At 51.5% G+C, this 21,020-nt stretch overlaps 2 protein-coding genes across 2 annotated transcripts; both read left to right on the top strand.

The window, feature by feature from the left end:
• LOC124011957 (integumentary mucin C.1-like) lies at nt 1–3,164 on the top strand (the record flags this gene model as incomplete). The annotated part of the gene is made up of 2 exons (XM_046325243.1): nt 1–433; nt 2,974–3,164. Coding segments are annotated over 2 exons (624 nt in total), but the record flags the coding sequence as incomplete, so codon positions are not given.
• A 3,470-nt stretch (nt 3,165–6,634) lies between these two features.
• Nucleotides 6,635–11,380, top strand: LOC124012224 (mucin-5AC-like; the record flags this gene model as incomplete). Its single annotated transcript, XM_046325700.1, has 4 exons — nt 6,635–7,432; nt 9,026–9,598; nt 9,845–10,519; nt 10,703–11,380. Coding segments are annotated over 4 exons (2,724 nt in total), but the record flags the coding sequence as incomplete, so codon positions are not given.
• Nucleotides 11,381–21,020: the final 9,640 nt, after the last annotated feature.

Here is a 21,020-nt window from a genome sequence, read left to right as displayed (position 1 = left end):
ACTGCAGCACCTACTACGACCACTGCAGCGCCTACTACGACATCTGTATCTCCCACAACAACTACTCCTGCAGTTCCTTCGACAACTGCAGCTACTACGACAACTGCAGCACCTACTACGACCACTGCAGCGCCTACTACGACAACTGTAACTCCCACAACATCTACTCCTGCAGCTACTACGACAACTGGAGCACCTACTACGACAACTGCAGCACCTACTACGACAACTTCAGCTACTACGACAACTGGAGCACCTACTACGACAACTGCAGCACCTACTACGACCACTGCAGCGCCTACTACGACAACTGTAGCTCCCACAACAACTACTTCTTCAGTTCCTACGACAACTGCAGCTACTACGACAACTGGAGCACCTACTACGACAACTGCAGCACCTACTACGACTACTGCAGCGCCTACTTCGACAACTGTAGCTCCCACAACAACTACTTCTGCAGTTCTTACGACAACTGCAGCTACTACGACAACTGCAGCACCTACGACAACTGGAGCACCTACTACGACAACTGCAGCACCTACTACGACCACTGCAGCGCCTACTACGACAACTGTAGCTCCCACAACAACTACTCCTGCAGTTCCTACGACAACTGCAGCTACTACGACAACTGCAGCACCTACGACAACTGGAGCACCTACTAGGACAACTGCAGCTACTACGACAACTGCAGCTACTCGACAACTGGAGCACCTACTACGACAACTGCAGCACCTACTACGACCACTGCAGCGCCTACTACGACATCTGTAGCTCCCACAACAACTACTCCTGCAGTTCCTTCGACAACTGCAGCTACTACGACAACTGCAGCACCTACTACGACCACTGCAGCGCCTACTACGACAACTGTAGCTCCCACAACATCTACTCCTGCAGTTCCTACGACAACTGCAGCTACTACGACAACTGGAGCACCTACTACGACAACTGCAGCTTCTACTACGACCACTGCAGCGCCTACTACGACATCTGTAGCTCCCACAACAACTACTTCTGCAGTTCCTACGACAACTGCAGCTACTACGACAACTGGAGCACCTACTACGACAACTGCAGCACCTACTACGACCACTGCAGCGCCTACTACGACATCTGTAGCTCCCACAACAACTACTTCTGCAGTTCCTATGACAACTGCAGCTACTACAACAACTGCAGCACCTACGACAACTGCAGCACCTACGACAACTGGAGCACCTACTACGACAACTGCAGCACCTACTACAACCACTGCAGCGCCTACTACGACAACTGTAGCTCCCACAACAACTACTCCTGCAGTTCCTACGACAACTGCAGCTACTACGACAACTGCAGCACCTACGACAACTGGAGCACCTACTACGACAACTGCAGCACCTACTACGACAACTGCAGCTACTACGACAACTGGAGCACCTACTACGACAACTGCAGCACCTACTACGACCACTGCAGCGCCTACTACGACATCTGTAGCTCCCACAACAACTACTCCTGCAGTTCCTTCGACAACTGCAGCTACTATGACAACTGCAGCACCTACGACAACTGGAGCACCTACTACGACAACTGCAGCACCTACTACGACAACTGCAGCTACTACGACAACTGGAGCACCTACTACGACAACTGCAGCACCTACTACGACCACTGCAGCGCCTACTACGACATCTGTAGCTCCCACAACAACTACTCCTGCAGTTCCTACGACAACTGCAGCTACTACGACAACTGGAGCACCTACTACGACAACTGCAGCATCTACTACGACCACTGCAGCGCCTACTACGACATCTGTAGCTCCCACAACAACTACTCCTGCAGTTCCTTCGACAACTGCAGCTACTACGACAACTGCAGCACCTACTACGACCACTGCAGCGCCTACTACGACAACTGTAGCTCCCACAACATCTACTCCTGCAGTTCCTACGACAACTGCAGCTACTACGACAATGGGAGCACCTACTACGACAACTGCAGCTTCTACTACGACCACTGCAGCGCCTACTACGACATCTGTAGCTCCCACAACAACTACTTCTGCAGTTCCTATGACAACTGCAGCTACTACGACAACTGCAGCACCTACGACAACTGCAGCACCTACGACAACTGGAGCACCTACTACGACAACTGCAGCACCTACTAAAACCACTGCAGCGCCTACTACGACAACTGTAGCTCCCACAACAACTACTCCTGCAGTTCCTACGACAACTGCAGCTACTACGACAACTGCAGCACCTACGACAACTGGAGCACCTACTACGACAACTGCAGCACCTACTACGACAACTGCAGCTTCTACGACAACTGGAGCACCTACTACGACAACTGCAGCACCTACTACGACCACTGCAGCGCCTACTACGACATCTGTAGCTCCCACAACAACTACTTCTGCAGTTCCTATGACAACTGCAGCTACTACGACAACTGCAGCACCTACGACAACTGCAGCACCTACGACAACTGGAGCACCTACTACGACAACTGCAGCACCTACTAAAACCACTGCAGCGCCTACTACGACAACTGTAGCTCCCACAACAACTACTCCTGCAGTTCCTACGACAACTGCAGCTACTACGACAACTGCAGCACCTACGACAACTGGAGCACCTACTACAACTGCAGCACCTACTACGACAACTGCAGCTACTACGACAACTGGAGCACCTACTACGACAACTGCAGCACCTACTACGACCACTGCAGCGCCTACTACGACATCTGTAGCTCCCACAACAACTACTCCTGCAGTTCCTTTGACAACTGCAGCTACTACGACAACTGCAGCACCTACGACAACTGGAGCACCTACTACGACAACTGCAGCACCTACTACAACCACTGCAGCGCCTACTACGACAACTGTAGCTCCCACAACAACTACTCCTGCAGTTCCTACGACAACTGCAGCTACTACGACAACTGCAGCACCTACGACAACTGGAGCACCTACTACGACAACTGCAGCACCTACTACGACAACTGCAGCTACTACGACAACTGGAGCACCTACTACGACAACTGCAGCACCTACTACGACCACTGCAGCGCCTACTACGACAACTGTAGCTCCCACAACAACTACTCCTGCAGTTCCTTCGACAACTGCAGCTACTACGACAACTGCAGCACCTACTACGACCACTGCAGCGCCTACTACGACATCTGTAGCTCCCACAACAACTACTTCTGCAGTTCCTACGACAACTGCAGCTACTACGACAACTGGAGCACCTACTACGACAACTGCAGCATCTACTACGACCACTGCAGCGCCTACTACGACATCTGTAGCTCCCACAACAACTACTTCTGCAGTTCCTACGACAACTGCAGCTACTATGACAACTGCAGCACCTACGACAACTGGAGCACCTACTACGACAACTGCAGCACCTACTACGACCACTGCAGCGCCTAGTACGACAACTGTAGCTCCTAAAACAGCTACAACTGCAGCAACCACTACAACTGAAGCTCCGACAACAACCACACCTTCCACTACAGCTACAACTGACGCTCCGACAACAACCACACCTACTACGACAGCTACAACTGAAGCTCCTACAACCACTACAACGTCAACTGCAGCTACTACGACAACTGCAGCACCTACTACGACCACTGCAGCGCCTACTACGACAACTGTAGCTCCCACAACAACTACTTCTGCAGTTCCTACGACAACTGCAGCTACTACGACAACTGCAGCACCTACGACAACTGGAGCACCTACTACGACCACTGCAGCACCTACTACGATAACTGTAGCTCCCACAACAACTACACCTGCAGTTCCTTCAACAACTGCAGCTACTACGACAACTGCAGCACCTACTACGACCACTGCAGCGCCTACTACGGCAACTGTAGCTCCCACAACAACTACTTCTGCAGTTCCTACGACTTCTGCAGTTCCTACGACAACTGCAGCTACTACGACAACTGCAGCACCTACTACGACAACTGCAGCACCTACTACGACAACTGCAGCACCTACTACGACCACTGCAGCGCCTACTACGGCAACTGTAGCTCCCACAACAACTACTTCTGCAGTTCCTACGACAACTGCAGCTACTACGACAACTGCAGCACCTACGACAACTGGAGCACCTACTACGACAACTGCAGCACCTACTACGACCACTGCAGCGCCTACTACGACAACTGTAGCTCCCTCAACATCTACTCCTGCAGTTCCTACGACAACTGCAGCTACTACGACAACTGGAGCACCTACTACGACAACTGCAGAACCTACTACGACCACTGCAGCGCCTACTACGACATCTGTAGCTCCCACAACAACTACTTCTGCAGTTCCTACGACAACTGCAGCTACTACGAAAACTGCAGCACCTACGACAACTGGAGCACCTACTATGACAACTGCAGCACCTACTACGACAACTGCAGCTACTACGACAACTGGAGCACCAACTACGACAACTGCAGCACCTACTACGACCACTGCAGCGCCTACTACGACATCTGTATCTCCCACAACAACTACTCCTGCAGTTCCTTCGACAACTGCAGCTACTACGACAACTGCAGCACCTACTACGACCACTGCAGCGCCTACTACGACAACTGTAACTCCCACAACATCTACTCCTGCAGCTACTACGACAACTGGAGCACCTACTACGACAACTGCAGCACCTACTACGACCACTGCAGCGCCTACTACGACATCTGTAGCTCCCACAACAACTACTTCTGCAGTTCCTACGACAACTGCAGCTACTACGACAACTGGAGCACCTACTACGACAACTGCAGCACCTACTACGACCACTGCAGCGCCTACTACGACATCTGTAGCTCCCACAACAACTACTTCTGCAGTTCCTACGACAACTGCAGCTACTACGACAACTGCAGCACCTACGACAACTGGAGCACCTACTACGACAACTGCAGCACCTACTACGACCACTGCAGTGCCTAGTACGACAACTGTAGCTCCTAAAACAGCTACAACTGCAGCAACTACTACAATTGAAGCTACGACAACAACCACACCTTCCACTATAGCTACAACTGACGCTCCGACAACAACCACACCTACTACGACAGCTACAACTGAAGCTCCTACGACCACTACAACGACAACTGCAGCTTCTGCGACAACTGGAGCACCTACTACGACAACTGCAGCACCTACTACGACCACTGCAGCGCCTACTACGGCAACTGTAGCTCCCACAACAACTACTTCTGCAGTTCCTACGACAACTGCAGCTACTACGACAACTGCAGCACCTACTACGACAACTGCAGCACCTACTACGACCACTGCAGCGCCTACTACGGCAACTGTAGCTCCCACAACAACTACTTCTGCAGTTCCTACGACAACTGCAGCTACCACAAAAACTGCAGCACCTACAACTGGAGCACCTACTATGACAACTGCAGCACCTACTACGACAACTGCAGCTACTACGACAACTGGAGCACCTACTACGACAACTGCAGCACCTACTACGACCACTGCAGCGCCTACTACGACATCTGTAGCTCCCACAACAACTACTCCTGCAGTTCCTTCGACAACTGCAGCTAATACGACAACTGCAGCACCTACTACGACCACTGCAGCGCCTACTACGACATCTGTAGCTCCCACAACAACTACTTCTGCAGATCCTACGACACCTGCAGCTACTACGACAACTGGAGCACCTACTACGACAACTGCAGCACCTACTACGACCACTGCAGCTCCTACTACGACATCTGTAGCTCCCACAACAACTACTTCTGCAGTTCCTACGACAACTGCAGCTACTACGACAACTGCAGCACCTACGACAACTGGAGCACCTACTACGACAACTGCAGCACCTACTACGACCACTGCAGTGCCTACTACGACAACTGTAGCTCCTAAAACAACTACAACTGCAGCAACTACTCAACTGAAGCTACGACAACTTCCACTACAGCTACAACTGACGCACGACAACAATCACACCTACTACGACAGCTACAACTGAAGCTCCTAGCACTACAACGACAACTGCAGCTTCTGCGACAACTGCAGCACCTACGACAACTGGAGCACCTACTACGACCACTGCAGCGCCTACTACGACAACTGTAGCTCCCACAACAACTACTTCTGCAGTTCCTAGCGACAACTGCAGCTACTACGACAACTGCAGCACCTACGACAACTGGAGCACCTACAACGACAACTGCAGCACCTGCAGCACCTACTACGACATCTGACAATTGGAGCAACTAGCTACTGACAACTGCAGCACCTACGACAACTGCAGCACCTACAACGACCACTGCAGCACCTACTACGACAACTGTAGCTCCCACAACAACTACTCCTGCAGTTCCTACGACAACTGCAGCTACTACGACAACTGCAGCACCTACGACAACTGCAGCACCTACAACGACCACTGCAGCGACTACTACGACAACTGTAGCTCCCACAACAACTACTCCTGCAGTTCTTACGACAACTGCAGCTACTACGACAACTGCAGCACCTACGACAACTGTTGCACCTACTACGACCACTGCAGCGCCTACTACGACAACTGTAGCTCCCACAACAACTACTTCTGCAGTTCCTACGACAACTGCAGCTACTACGACAACTGCAGCACCTACGACAACTGGAGCACCTACAACGACAACTTCAGCACCTACGACAACTGGAGCAACTACTACGACAACTGCAGCACCTACTACGACCACTGCAGCGCCTACTATGACAACTGTAGCTCCCACAACAACTACTTCTGCAGTTCCTATGACAACTGCAGCTACTACGACAACTGCAGCACCTACGACAACTGCAGCACCTACAACGACCACTGCAGCGCCTACTACGACAGCTGTAGCTCCCACAACAACTACTCCTGCAGTTCCTATGACAACTGCAACTACTACGACAACTGCAGCACCTACGACAACTGCAGCACCTACAACGACCACTGCAGCGCCTACTACGACAACTGTAGCTCCCACAACAACTACTCCTGCAGTTCCTACGACAACTGCAGCTACTACTGCAACTGCAGCACCTACTACGACAACTGCAGCACCTACTACAACTGCAGCACACTGCAGCAGCCCTACTACGGCAACTGTAGCTCCCACAACAACTACTTCTGCAGTTCCTACGACAACTGCAGCTACTACGACAACTGCAGCACCTACGACAACTGGAGCACCTACTACGACAACTGCAGCACCTACTACGACCACTGCAGCACCTACTACGACAACTGTAGCTCCCACAACAACTACTCCTGCAGTTCCTTCGACAACTGCAGCTACTACGACAACTGCAGCACCTACTACGACAACTGCAGCACCTACTACGACAACTGCAACACCTACTACGACCACTGCAGCGCCTAGTACGACAACTGTAGCTCCTAAAACAGCTACAACTGCAGCAACTACTACAACTGAAGCTACGACAACAACCACACCTTCCACTACAGCTACAACTGACGCTCCGACAACAACCACGCCTACTACGACAGCTACAACTGAAGCTCCTACGACCACTACAACGACAACTGCAGCTTCTGCGACAACTGGAGCACCTACTACGACAACTGCAGCACCTACTACAACCACTGCAGCGCCTACTACGACAACTGTAGCTCCCACAACAACTACTTCTGCAGTTCCTACGACAACTGCAGCTACTACGACAACTGCAGCACCTACGACAACTGGAGCACCTACTACGACAACTGCAGCACCGGCTACAGCGCCTACTATGACAACTGTAGCTCCCACAACAACTACTTCTGCAGTTCCTACGACAACTGCAGCTACTACGACAACTGCAGCACCTATGACAACTGGAGCACCTACTACGACAACTGCAGCACCTACGACAACTGGAGCACCTACTACAACAACTGCAACACCTACTACGACCACTGCAGCGCCTAGTACGACAACTGTAGCTCCTAAAACAGCTACAACTGCAGCAACTACTACAACTGAAGCTACGACAACAACCACACCTTCCACTACAGCTACAACTGACGCGCCGACAACAACCACACCTACTACGACAGCTACAACTGAAGCTCCTACGACCACTACAACGACATCTGCAGCTTCTGCGACAACTGGAGCACCTACTACGACAACTGCAGCACCTACTACGACCACTGCAGCGCCTACTACGACAACTGTAGCTCCCACAACAACTACTTCTGCAGTTCCTACGACAACTGCAGCTACTACGACAACTGCAGCACCTACGACAACTGCAGCACCTACTACGACCACTGCAGCGCCTAGTACGACAACTGTAGCTCCTAAAACAGCTACAACTGCAGCAACTACTACAACTGAAGCTACGACAACAACCACACCTTCCACTACAGCTACAACTGACGCTCCGACAACAACCACACCTACTACGACAGCTACAACTGAAGCTCCTACGACCACTACAACGACAACTGCAGCTTCTGCGACAACTGGAGCACCTACTACGACAACTGCAGCACCTACTACGACCACTGCAGCGCCTACTACGACAACTGTAGCTCCCACAACAACTACTTCTGCAGTTCCTATGACAACTGCAGCTACTACGACAACTGCAGCACCTACGGCAACTGCAGCACCTACTACGACCACTGCAGCGCCTACTACGACAACTGTAGCTCCCACAACAACTACTCCTGCAGCTACTACGATAACTGCAGCACCTACGACAACTGGAGCACCTACTACAACCACTGCAGCGCCTACTATGACAACTGTAGCTCCCACAACAACTACTTCTGCAGTTCCTACGACAACTGCAGCTACTACGACAACTGCAGCACCTACGACAACTGGAGCACCTACAACTGCAGCACCTACGACAACTGGAGCAACTACTACGACAACTGCAGCACCTACTACGACCACTGCAGCGCCTAGTACGACAACTGTAGCTCCTAAAACAGCTACAACTGCAGCAACTACTACACCTGAAGCTACGACAACAACCACACCTTCCACTACAGCTACAACTGACGCTCCGACAACAACCACACCTACTACGACAGCTACAACTGAAGCTCCTACGACCACTACAACGACAACGGCAGCTTCTGCGACAACTGGAGCACCTACTACGACAACTGCAGCACCTACTACGACCACTGCAGCGCCTACTACGACAACTGTAGCTCCCACAACAACTACTCCTGCAGTTCCTACGACAACTGCAGCTACTACGACAACTGCAGCACCTACGACAACTGGAGCACCTACGACAACTGGAGCACCTACTACGACAACTGCAGCACCAACTACGACCACTGCAGCGCCTACTACGACAACTGTAGCTCCCACAACAACTACTTCTGCAGTTCCTACTACGACAACTGTAGCTACTACGACAACTGCAGCACCTACGACAACTGGAGCACCTACTACGACAACTGCAGCACCTACGACAACTGGAGCACCTACTACGACAACTGCAGCACCTACTACGACAACTGCAGCACCAACTACGACCACTGCAGCGCCTACTACGACAACTGTAGCTCCCACAACAACTACTTCTGCAGTTCCTACGACAACTGCAGCTACTACGACAACTGCAGCACCTACGACAACTGGAGCACCTACTACGACAACTGCAGCACCTACGACAACTGGAGCACCTACTACAACAACTGCAACACCTACTACGACCACTGCAGCGCCTAGTACGACAACTGTAGCTCCTAAAACAGCTACAACTGCAGCAACTACTACAACTGAAGCTACGACAACAACCACATCTTCCACTACAGCTACAACTGACGCGCAGACAACAACCACACCTACTACGACAGCTACAACTGAAGCTCCTACGACCACTACAACGACAACTGAAGCTTCTGCGACAACTGGAGCACCTACTACGACAACTGCAGCACCTACTACGACCACTGCAGCGCCTACTACGACAACTGTAGCTCCCACAACAACTACTTCTGCAGTTCCTACGACAACTGCAGCTACTACGACAACTGCAGCACCTACGACAACTGGAGCACCTACGACAACTGGAGCACCTACTACGACAACTGCAGCACCAACTACGACCACTGCAGCGCCTACTACGACAACTGTAGCTCCCACAACAACTACTTCTGCAGTTCCCACGACAACTACAGCTACTACGACAACTGCAGCACCTACGACAACTGGAGCACCTACTACGACAACTGCAGCACCTACGACAACTGGAGCACCTACTACAACAACTGCAACACCTACTACGACCACTGCAGCGCCTAGTACGACAACTGTAGCTCCTAAAACAGCTACAACTGCAGCAACTACTACAACTGAAGCTACGACAACAACCACACCTTCCACTACAGCTACAACTGACGCTCCGACAACAACCACACCTACTACGACAGCTACAACTGAAGCTCCTACGACCACTACAACGACAACTGCAGCTTCTGCGACAACTGGAGCACCTACTACGACAACTGCAGCACCTACTACGACCACTGCAGCGCCTACTACGACAACTGTAGCTCCCACAACAACTACTTCTGCAGTTCCTATGACAACTGCAGCTACTACGACAACTGCAGCACCTACGGCAACTGCAGCACCTACTACGACCACTGCAGCGCCTACTACGACAACTGTAGCTCCCACAACAACTACTCCTGCAGCTACTACGATAACTGCAGCACCTACGACAACTGGAGCACCTACTACAACCACTGCAGCGCCTACTATGACAACTGTAGCTCCCACAACAACTACTTCTGCAGTTCCTACGACAACTGCAGCTACTACGACAACTGCAGCACCTACGACAACTGGAGCACCTACAACGACAACTGCAGCACCTACGACAACTGGAGCAACTACTACGACAACTGCAGCACCTACTACGACCACTGCAGCGCCTAGTACGACAACTGTAGCTCCTAAAACAGCTACAACTGCAGCAACTACTACACCTGAAGCTACGACAACAACCACACCTTCCACTACAGCTACAACTGACGCTCCGACAACAACCACACCTACTACGACAGCTACAACTGAAGCTCCTACGACCACTACAACGACAACTGCAGCTTCTGCGACAACTGGAGCACCTACTACGACAACTGCAGCACCTACTACGACCACTGCAGCGCCTACTACGACAACTGTAGCTCCCACAACAACTACTTCTGCAGTTCCTATGACAACTGCAGCTACTACGACAACTGCAGCACCTACGACAACTGGAGCACCTACTACGACAACTACAGCACCAACTACGACCACTGCAGCGCCTACTATGACAACTGTAGCTCCCACAACAACTACTTCTGCAGTTCCTACGACAACTGCAGCTACTACGACAACTGCAGCACCTACGACAACTGGAGCACCTACTACGACAACTGCAGCACCTACGACAACTGGAGCACCTACTACAACAACTGCAACACCTACTACGACCACTGCAGCGCGCCTAGTACGACAACTGTAGCTCCTAAAACAGCTACAACTGCAGCAACTACTACAACTGAAGCTACGACAACAACCACATCTTCCACTACAGCTACAACTGACGCTCCGACAACAACCACACCTACTACGACAGCTACAACTGAAGCTCCTACGACCACTACAACGACAACTGAAGCTTCTGCGACAACTGGAGCACCTACTACGACAACTGCAGCACCTACTACGACCACTGCAGCGCCTACTACGACAACTGTAGCTCCCACAACAACTACTTCTGCAGTTCCTACGACAACTGCAGCTACTACGACAACTGCAGCACCTACGACAACTGGAGCACCTACGACAACTGGAGCACCTACTACGACAACTGCAGCACCAACTACGACCACTGCAGCGCCTACTACGACAACTGTAGCTCCCACAACAACTACTTCTGCAGTTCCCACGACAACTGCAGCTACTACGACAACTGCAGCACCTACGACAACTGGAGCACCTACTACGACAACTGCAGCACCTACGACAACTGGAGCACCTACTACAACAACTGCAACACCTACTACGACCACTGCAGCGCCTAGTACGACAACTGTAGCTCCTAAAACAGCTACAACTGCAGCAACTACTACAACTGAAGCTACGACAACAACCACACCTTCCACTACAGCTACAACTGACGCTCCGCACAACAACCACACCTACTACGACAGCTACAACTGAAGCTCCTACGACCACTACAACGACAACTGCAGCTTCTGCGACAACTGGAGCACCTACTACGACAACTGCAGCACCTACTACGACCACTGCAGCGCCTACTACGACAACTGTAGCTCCCACAACAACTACTTCTGCAGTTCCTATGACAACTGCAGCTACTACGACAACTGCAGCACCTACGACAACTGGAGCACCTACTACGACAACTGCAGCACCAACTACGACCACTGCAGCGCCTACTACGACAACTGTAGCTCCCACAACAACTACTTCTGCAGTTCCTACGACAACTGCAGCTACTACGACAACTGCAGCACCTACGACAACTGGAGCACCTACTACGACAACTGCAGCACCTACGACAACTGGAGCACCTACTACAACAACTGCAACACCTACTACGACCACTGCAGCGCCTAGTACGACAACTGTAGCTCCTAAAACAGCTACAACTGCAGCAACTACTACAACTGAAGCTACGACAACAACCACATCTTCCACTACAGCTACAACTGACGCGCAGACAACAACCACACCTACTACGACAGCTACAACTGAAGCTCCTACGACCACTACAACGACAACTGAAGCTTCTGACAACTGGAGCACCTACTACGACAACTGCAGCACCTACTACGACCACTGCAGCGCCTACTACGACAACTGTAGCTCCCACAACAACTACTTCTGCAGTTCCTACGACAACTGCAGCTACTACGACAACTGCAGCACCTACGACAACTGGAGCACCTACGACAACTGGAGCACCTACTACGACAACTGCAGCACCAACTACGACCACTGCAGCGCCTACTACGACAACTGTAGCTCCCACAACAACTACTTCTGCAGTTCCCACGACAACTACAGCTACTACGACAACTGCAGCACCTACGACAACTGGAGCACCTACTACGACAACTGCAGCACCTACGACAACTGGAGCACCTACTACAACAACTGCAACACCTACTACGACCACTGCAGCGCCTAGTACGACAACTGTAGCTCCTAAAACAGCTACAACTGCAGCAACTACTACAACTGAAGCTACGACAACAACCACACCTTCCACTACAGCTACAACTGACGCGCCGACAACAACCACACCTACTACGACAGCTACAACTGAAGCTCCTACGACCACTACAACGACAACTGCAGCTTCTGCGACAACTGGAGCACCTACTACGACAACTGCAGCACCTACTACGACCACTGCAGCGCCTACTACGACAACTGTAGCTCCCACAACAACTACTTCTGCAGTTCCTATGACAACTGCAGCTACTATGACAACTGCAGCACCTACAACAACTGCAGCACCTACTACGACAACTGTAGCTCCCACAACAACTACTCCTGCAGCTACTACGACAACTGCAGCTCCTACGACAACTGGGGCACCTACTACGACCACTGCAGCGCCTACTATGACAACTGTTGCTCCCACAACAACTACTTCTGCTGTTCCTACGACAACTGCAGCTACTACGACAACTGCAGCACCTACGACAACTGGAGCACCTACAACGACAACTGCAGCACCTACGACAACTGGAGCAACTACTACGACAACTGCAGCACCTACTACGACCACTGCAGCGCCTAGCACGACAACTGTAGCTCCTAAAACAGCTACAACTGCAGCAACTACTACACCTGCAGCTACGACAACAACCACACCTTCCACTACAGCTACAACTGACGCTCCGACAACAACCACACCTACTACGACAGCTACAACTGAAGCTCCTACGACCACTGGACAGCTGCAGCTTCGACAACTGGAGCACCTACTACGACAACTGCAGCACCTACTACGACCACTGCAGCGCCTACTACGACAACTGTAGCTCCCACAACAACTACTTCTGCAGTTCCTACGACAACTGCAGCTACTACGACAACTGCAGCACCTACGACAACTGGAGCACCTACTACAACAACTGCAACACCTACTACGACCACTGCAGCGCCTAGTACGACAACTGTAGCTCCTAAAACAGCTACAACTGCAGCAACTACTACAACTGAAGCTACGACAACAACCACACCTTCCACTACAGCTACAACTGACGCGCCGACAACAACCACACCTACTACGACAGCTACAACTGAAGTTCCTACGACCACTACAACGACAACTTCAGCTTCTGCTACAACTGGAGCACCTACTACGACAACTGCAGCACCTACTACGACCACTGCAGCGCCTACTACGACAACTGTAGCTCCCACAACAACTACTTCTGCAGTTCCTACAACAACTGCAGCTACTACGACAACTGCAGCACCTACGACAACTGGAGCACCTACGACAACTAGAGCACCTACTATGACAACTGCAGCACCAACCACGACCACTGCAGCGCCTACTACGACAACTGTAGCTCCCACAACAACTACTTCTGCAGTTCCTACGACAACTGCAGCTACTACGACAACTGCAGCACCTACGACAACTGGAGCACCTACTACGACAACTGCAGCACCTACGACAACTGGAGCACCTACTACAACAACTGCAACACCTACTACGACCACTGCAGCGCCTAGTACGACAACTGTAGCTCCTAAGACAGCTACAACTGCAGCAACTACTACAACTGAAGCTACGACAACAACCACACCTTCCACTACAGCTACAACTGACGCGCCGACAACAACCACACCTACTACGACAGCTACAACTGAAGCTCCTACGACCACTACAACAACTGCAGCTTACGACAACTGGAGCACCTACTACGACAACTGCAGCACCTACTACGACCACTGCAGCGCCTACTACGACAACTGTAGCTCCCACAACAACTACTTCTGCAGTTCCTACGACAACTGCAGCTACTACGACAACTGCAGCACCTACGACAACTGGAGCACCTACTACGACAACTGCAGCACCTACGACAACTGGAGCACCTACTACAACAACTGCAACACCTACTACGACCACTGCAGCGCCTAGTACGACAACTGTAGCTCCTAAAACAGCTACAACTGCAGCAACTACTACAACTGAAGCTACGACAACAACCACACCTTCCACTACAGCTACAACTGCAGCACCGACAACAACCACACCTACTACGACAACTGCTACAACTGAAGCTCCTACGACCACTACAACGACAACTGCAGCTTCTGCAACAACTGAGCACCTACAACAACTGCAGCACCTACTACGACCACTGCAGCGCCTACTACGACAACTGTAGCTCCCACAACAACTACTTCTGCAATTCCTACGACAACTGCAGCTACTACGACAACTGCAGCACCTACGACAACTGCAGGACCTACTACGACCACTGCAGTGCCTAGTACGACAACTGTAGCACCTAAAACAGCTACAACTGCAGCAACTACTACAACAACTGCAGCCACCACACCTTCCACTACAGCTCCCACAACTGACACTCCAACAACAACCACACCTACTACGACAGCTACAACTGAAGCTCCTACGACCACTACAACGACAACTGCAGCTTCTACGACAACTGGAGCACCTACTACGACAACTGCAGCACCTACTATGACCACTGCAGCGCCTACTACGACAACTGTAGCTCCCACAACAACTACTTCTGCAGTTCCTATGACAACTGCAGCTACTACGACAACTGCAGCACCTACGACAACTGCAGCACCTACTACGACCACTGCAGCGCCTACTACGACAACTGTAGCTCCCACAACAACTACTCCTGCAGTTCCTACGACAACTGCAGCTAGTACGACAACTGCAGCACCTACGACAACTGGAGCACCTACTACGACCACTGCAGCGCCTACTACGACAACTGTAGCTCCCACAACAACTACTCCTGCAGTTCCTACGACAACTGCTGCTACTACGACAACTGCAGAACCTACGACAACTGGAGCACCTACAACGACAACTGCAGCACCTACGACAACTGGAGCAACTACTACGACAACTGCAGCACCTACTACGACCACTGCAGCGCCTAGTACGACAACTGTAGCTCCCACAACATCTACTTCTGCAGTTCCTATGACAACTGCAGCTACTACGACAACTGAAGCACCTACGACAACTGGAGCACCTACTACGACAACTGCAGCACCTACGACAACTGCAGCACCTACGACAACTGGAGCACCTACTACGACAACTGCAGCACCTACTATGACCACTGCAGCGCCTACTATGACAACTGTAGCTCCCACAACTACTCCTGCAGTTCCTACGACAACTGCAGCTACTACAACAACTGCAGCACCTACGACAACTGGAGCACCTACTACGACAACTGCAGCACCTACTACGACCACTGCAGTGCCTACTACGACAACTGTAGCTCCCACAACAACTACTTCTGCAGTTCCTTCGACAACTGCAGCTTCTACGACAACTGCAGCACCTACGACAACTGCAGCACCTACGACAACTGGAGCACCTACTACCACAACTGCAGCACCTACGAAAACTGCAGCACCTACGACAACTGGAGCACCTACTACGACAACTGCAGCACCTACTACGACAACTGTAGCTCCCACAACAACTACTCCTGCAGTTCCTACGACAACTGCTGCTACTACGACAACTGCAGCACCTACGACAACTGGAGCACCTATTACGACAACTGCAGCACCTACTACGACCACTGCAGCGCCTACTACGACAACTGTAGCTCCCACAACACCTACTTCTGCAGTTCCTACGACAACTTCAGCTACTACGACAACTGCAGCATCTACGACAACTGGAGCACCTACTACGACAACTGGAGCACCTACTACGACAACTGCAGCACCTTCTACGACCACTGTGGCACCTACTACGACAACTGTAGCTCCCACAACAACTACTTCTGCAGTTCTTACGACAACTGCAGCTACTTCGACAACTGCAGCACCTACGACAACTGCAGCACCTACTACGACCACTGCAGCACCTAGTACGACAACTGTAGCTCCCACAACATCTACTTCTGCAGTTCCTATGACAACTGCAGCTACTACGACAACTGAAGCACCTACGACAACTGGAGCACCTACTACGACAACTGCAGCACCTACGACAACTGCAGCACCTACGACAACTGGAGCACCTACGACAACTGGAGCACCTACTACGACAACTGCAGCACCTACTACGACCACTGCAGCGCCTACTATGACAACTGTAGCTCCCACAACATCTACTTCTGCAGTTCCTACGACAACTGCAGCTACTACGACAACTGCAGCAACTACGACAACTGGAGCACCTATTACGACAACTGCAGCACCTACTACGACAACTGTAGCTCCCACAACAACTACTTCTGCAGTTCCTATGACAACTGCAGCTACTACGACAACTGCAGCACCTACGACAACTGCAGCACCTACAACGACCACTGCAGCGCCTATTACGACAACTGTAGCTCCCACAACAACTACTTCTGCAGTTCCTACGACAACTGCAGCTACTACGACAACTGCAGCACCTACGACAACTGGAGCACCTACTACGACCACTGCAGCGCCTACTACGACAACTGTAGCTCCCACAACAACTACTTCTGCAGTTCCTACGACAACGGAAGCTACTACGACAACTGCAGCTACTACGACAAATGCAGCACCTACGACAACTGCAGCACCTACGACAACTGGAGCACCTACCACGACAAATGCAGCACCTACTACGACCACTGCAGCGCCTACTACGACAACTGCAGCTCCCACAACTACTCCTGCAGTTCCTACGACAACTGCAGCTACTACAACAACTGCAGCACCTACGACAACTGGAGCACCTACTAGCACCTACAAACTGCAGCACCTACTACTACGACCACTGCAGTGCCTACTACGACAACTGTAGCTCCCACAACAACTACTTCTGCAGTTCCTTCGACAACTGCAGCTTCTACGACAACTGCAGCACCTACGACAACTGCAGCACCTACGACAACTGGAGCACCTACTACCACAACTGCAGCACCTACGAAAACTGCAGCACCTACGACAACTGGAGCACCTACTACGACAACTGCAGCACCTACTACGACAACTGTAGCTCCCACAACAACTACTCCTGCAGTTCCTACGACAACTGCTGCTACTACGACAACTGCAGCACCTACGACAACTGGAGCACCTATTACGACAACTGCAGCACCTACTACGACCACTGCAGCGCCTACTACGACAACTGTAGCTCCCACAACACCTACTTCTGCAGTTCCTACGACAACTTCAGCTACTACGACAACTGCAGCATCTACGACAACTGGAGCACCTACTACGACAACTGGAGCACCTACTACGACAACTGCAGCACCTTCTACGACCACTGTGGCACCTACTACGACAACTGTAGCTCCCACAACAACTACTTCTGCAGTTCCTACGACAACTGCAGCTACTTCGACAACTGCAGCACCTACGACAACTGGAGCACCTACTACGACCACTGCAGCGCCTACTTCGACAACTGTAGCTCCCACAACAACTCCTTCTGCAGCTGCTATGACAACCTCAACCGCAACACCTTCTACAACTGCAGCTCCTACAACCACTATGACTGCTGCAGAAACTACTACGACAACCACAACTGCACCTACAGCTACAACCACAACTGCAGATCCTACTACAACATCAGTTGTAGTTTCAAGCACTGCAGCAGCTGAACCTGCAACAACTGTAGGTCCTAGTACGACAACTGTAGCTCCTAAAACATCTACAACTGCAGCAACTACTACAATTGAAGCTACGACAACAACCACACCTTCCACTACAGCTACAACTGACGCTCCGACAACAACCACACCTACTACGACAGCTACACCTGAAGCTCCTACGACCACTACAACGACAACTGCAGCTTCTGCGACAACTGGAACACCTACTACGACAACTGCAGCACCTACTACGACCACTGCAGCGCCTACTACAACAACTGTAGCTCCCACAACAACTCCTTCTGCAGTTCCTACGACAACTGCAGCTACTACGACAACTGCAGCACCTATGACAACTGCAGCACCTACGACAACTGCAGCACCTACTATGACAACTGCAGCACCTACTACGACCACTGCAGCGCCTACTACGACAACTGTAGCTCCCACAACAACTACTTCTGCAGTTCCTACGACAACTGCAGCTACTACGACAACTGCAGCACCTACGACAACAGCAGCACCTACAACGACCACTGCAGCGCCTATTACGACAACTGTAGCTCCCACAACAACTACTTCTGCAGTTCCTACGACAACTGCAGCTACTACGACAACTGCAGCACCTACGACAACTGGAGCACCTACTACGACCACTGCTGCGCCTACTACGACAACTGTAGCTCCCACAACAACTACTTCTGCAGTTCCTACGACAACTGAAGCTACTACGACAACTGCAGCTACTACGACAAATGCAGCACCTACGACAACTGCAGCACCTACGACAACTGGAGCACCTACCACGACAAATGCAGCACCTACTACGACCACTGCAGCGCCTACTACGACAACTGCAGCTCCCACAACTACTCCTGCAGTTCCTACGACAACTGCAGCTACTACAACAACTGCAGCACCTACGACAACTGGAGCACCTACTACGACAACTGCAGCACCTACGACAACTGCAGCACCTACGACAACTGGAGCACCTACTACGACAACTGCAGCACCTACTACGACCACTGCAGTGCCTACTACGACAACTGTAGCTCCCACAACAACTACTTCTGCAGTTCCTTCGACAACTGCAGCTTCTACGACAACTGCAGCACCTACGACAACTGCAGCACCTACGACAACTGGAGCACCTACTACCACAACTGCAGCACCTACGAAAACTGCAGCACCTACGACAACTGGAGCACCTACTACGACAACTGCAGCACCTACTACGACAACTGTAGCTCCCACAACAACTACTCCTGCAGTTCCTACGACAACTGCTGCTACTACGACAACTGCAGCACCTACGACAACTGGAGCACCTATTACGACAACTGCAGCACCTACTACGACCACTGCAGCGCCTACTACGACAACTGTAGCTCCCACAACACCTACTTCTGCAGTTCCTACGACAACTTCAGCTACTACGACAACTGCAGCATCTACGACAACTGGAGCACCTACTACGACAACTGGAGCACCTACTACGACAACTGCAGCACCTTCTACGACTACTGTGGCACCTACTACGACAACTGTAGCTCCCACAACAACTACTTCTGCAGTTCCTACGACAACTGCAGCTACTTCGACAACTGCAGCACCTACGACAACTGGAGCACCTACTACGACCACTGCAGCGCCTACTTCGACAACTGTAGCTCCCACAACAACTCCTTCTGCAGCTGCTATGACAACCTCAACCGCAACACCTTCTACAACTGCAGCTCCTACAACCACTATGACTGCTGCAGAAACTACTACGACAACCACAACTGCACCTACAGCTACAACCACAACTGCAGATCCTACTACAACATCAGTTGTAGTTTCAAGCACTGCAGCAGCTGAACCTGCAACAACTGTAGGTCCTAGTACGACAACTGTAGCTCCTAAAACATCTACAACTGCAGCAACTACTACAATTGAAGCTACGACAACAACCACACCTTCCACTACAGCTACAACTGACGCTCCGACAACAACCACACCTACTACGACAGCTACACCTGAAGCTCCTACGACCACTACAACGACAACTGCAGCTTCTGCGACAACTGGAACACCTACTACGACAACTGCAGCACCTACTACGACCACTGCAGCGCCTACTACAACAACTGTAGCTCC

Source organism: Oncorhynchus gorbuscha, linkage group LG24, assembly GCF_021184085.1.
Source record: "Oncorhynchus gorbuscha isolate QuinsamMale2020 ecotype Even-year linkage group LG24, OgorEven_v1.0, whole genome shotgun sequence".
Classification (NCBI taxonomy): Eukaryota; Metazoa; Chordata; class Actinopteri; order Salmoniformes; family Salmonidae; genus Oncorhynchus; species Oncorhynchus gorbuscha.
Note: the sequence above shows the minus strand (reverse complement) of the source record. Positions and strands in the feature narration are given on the sequence as shown.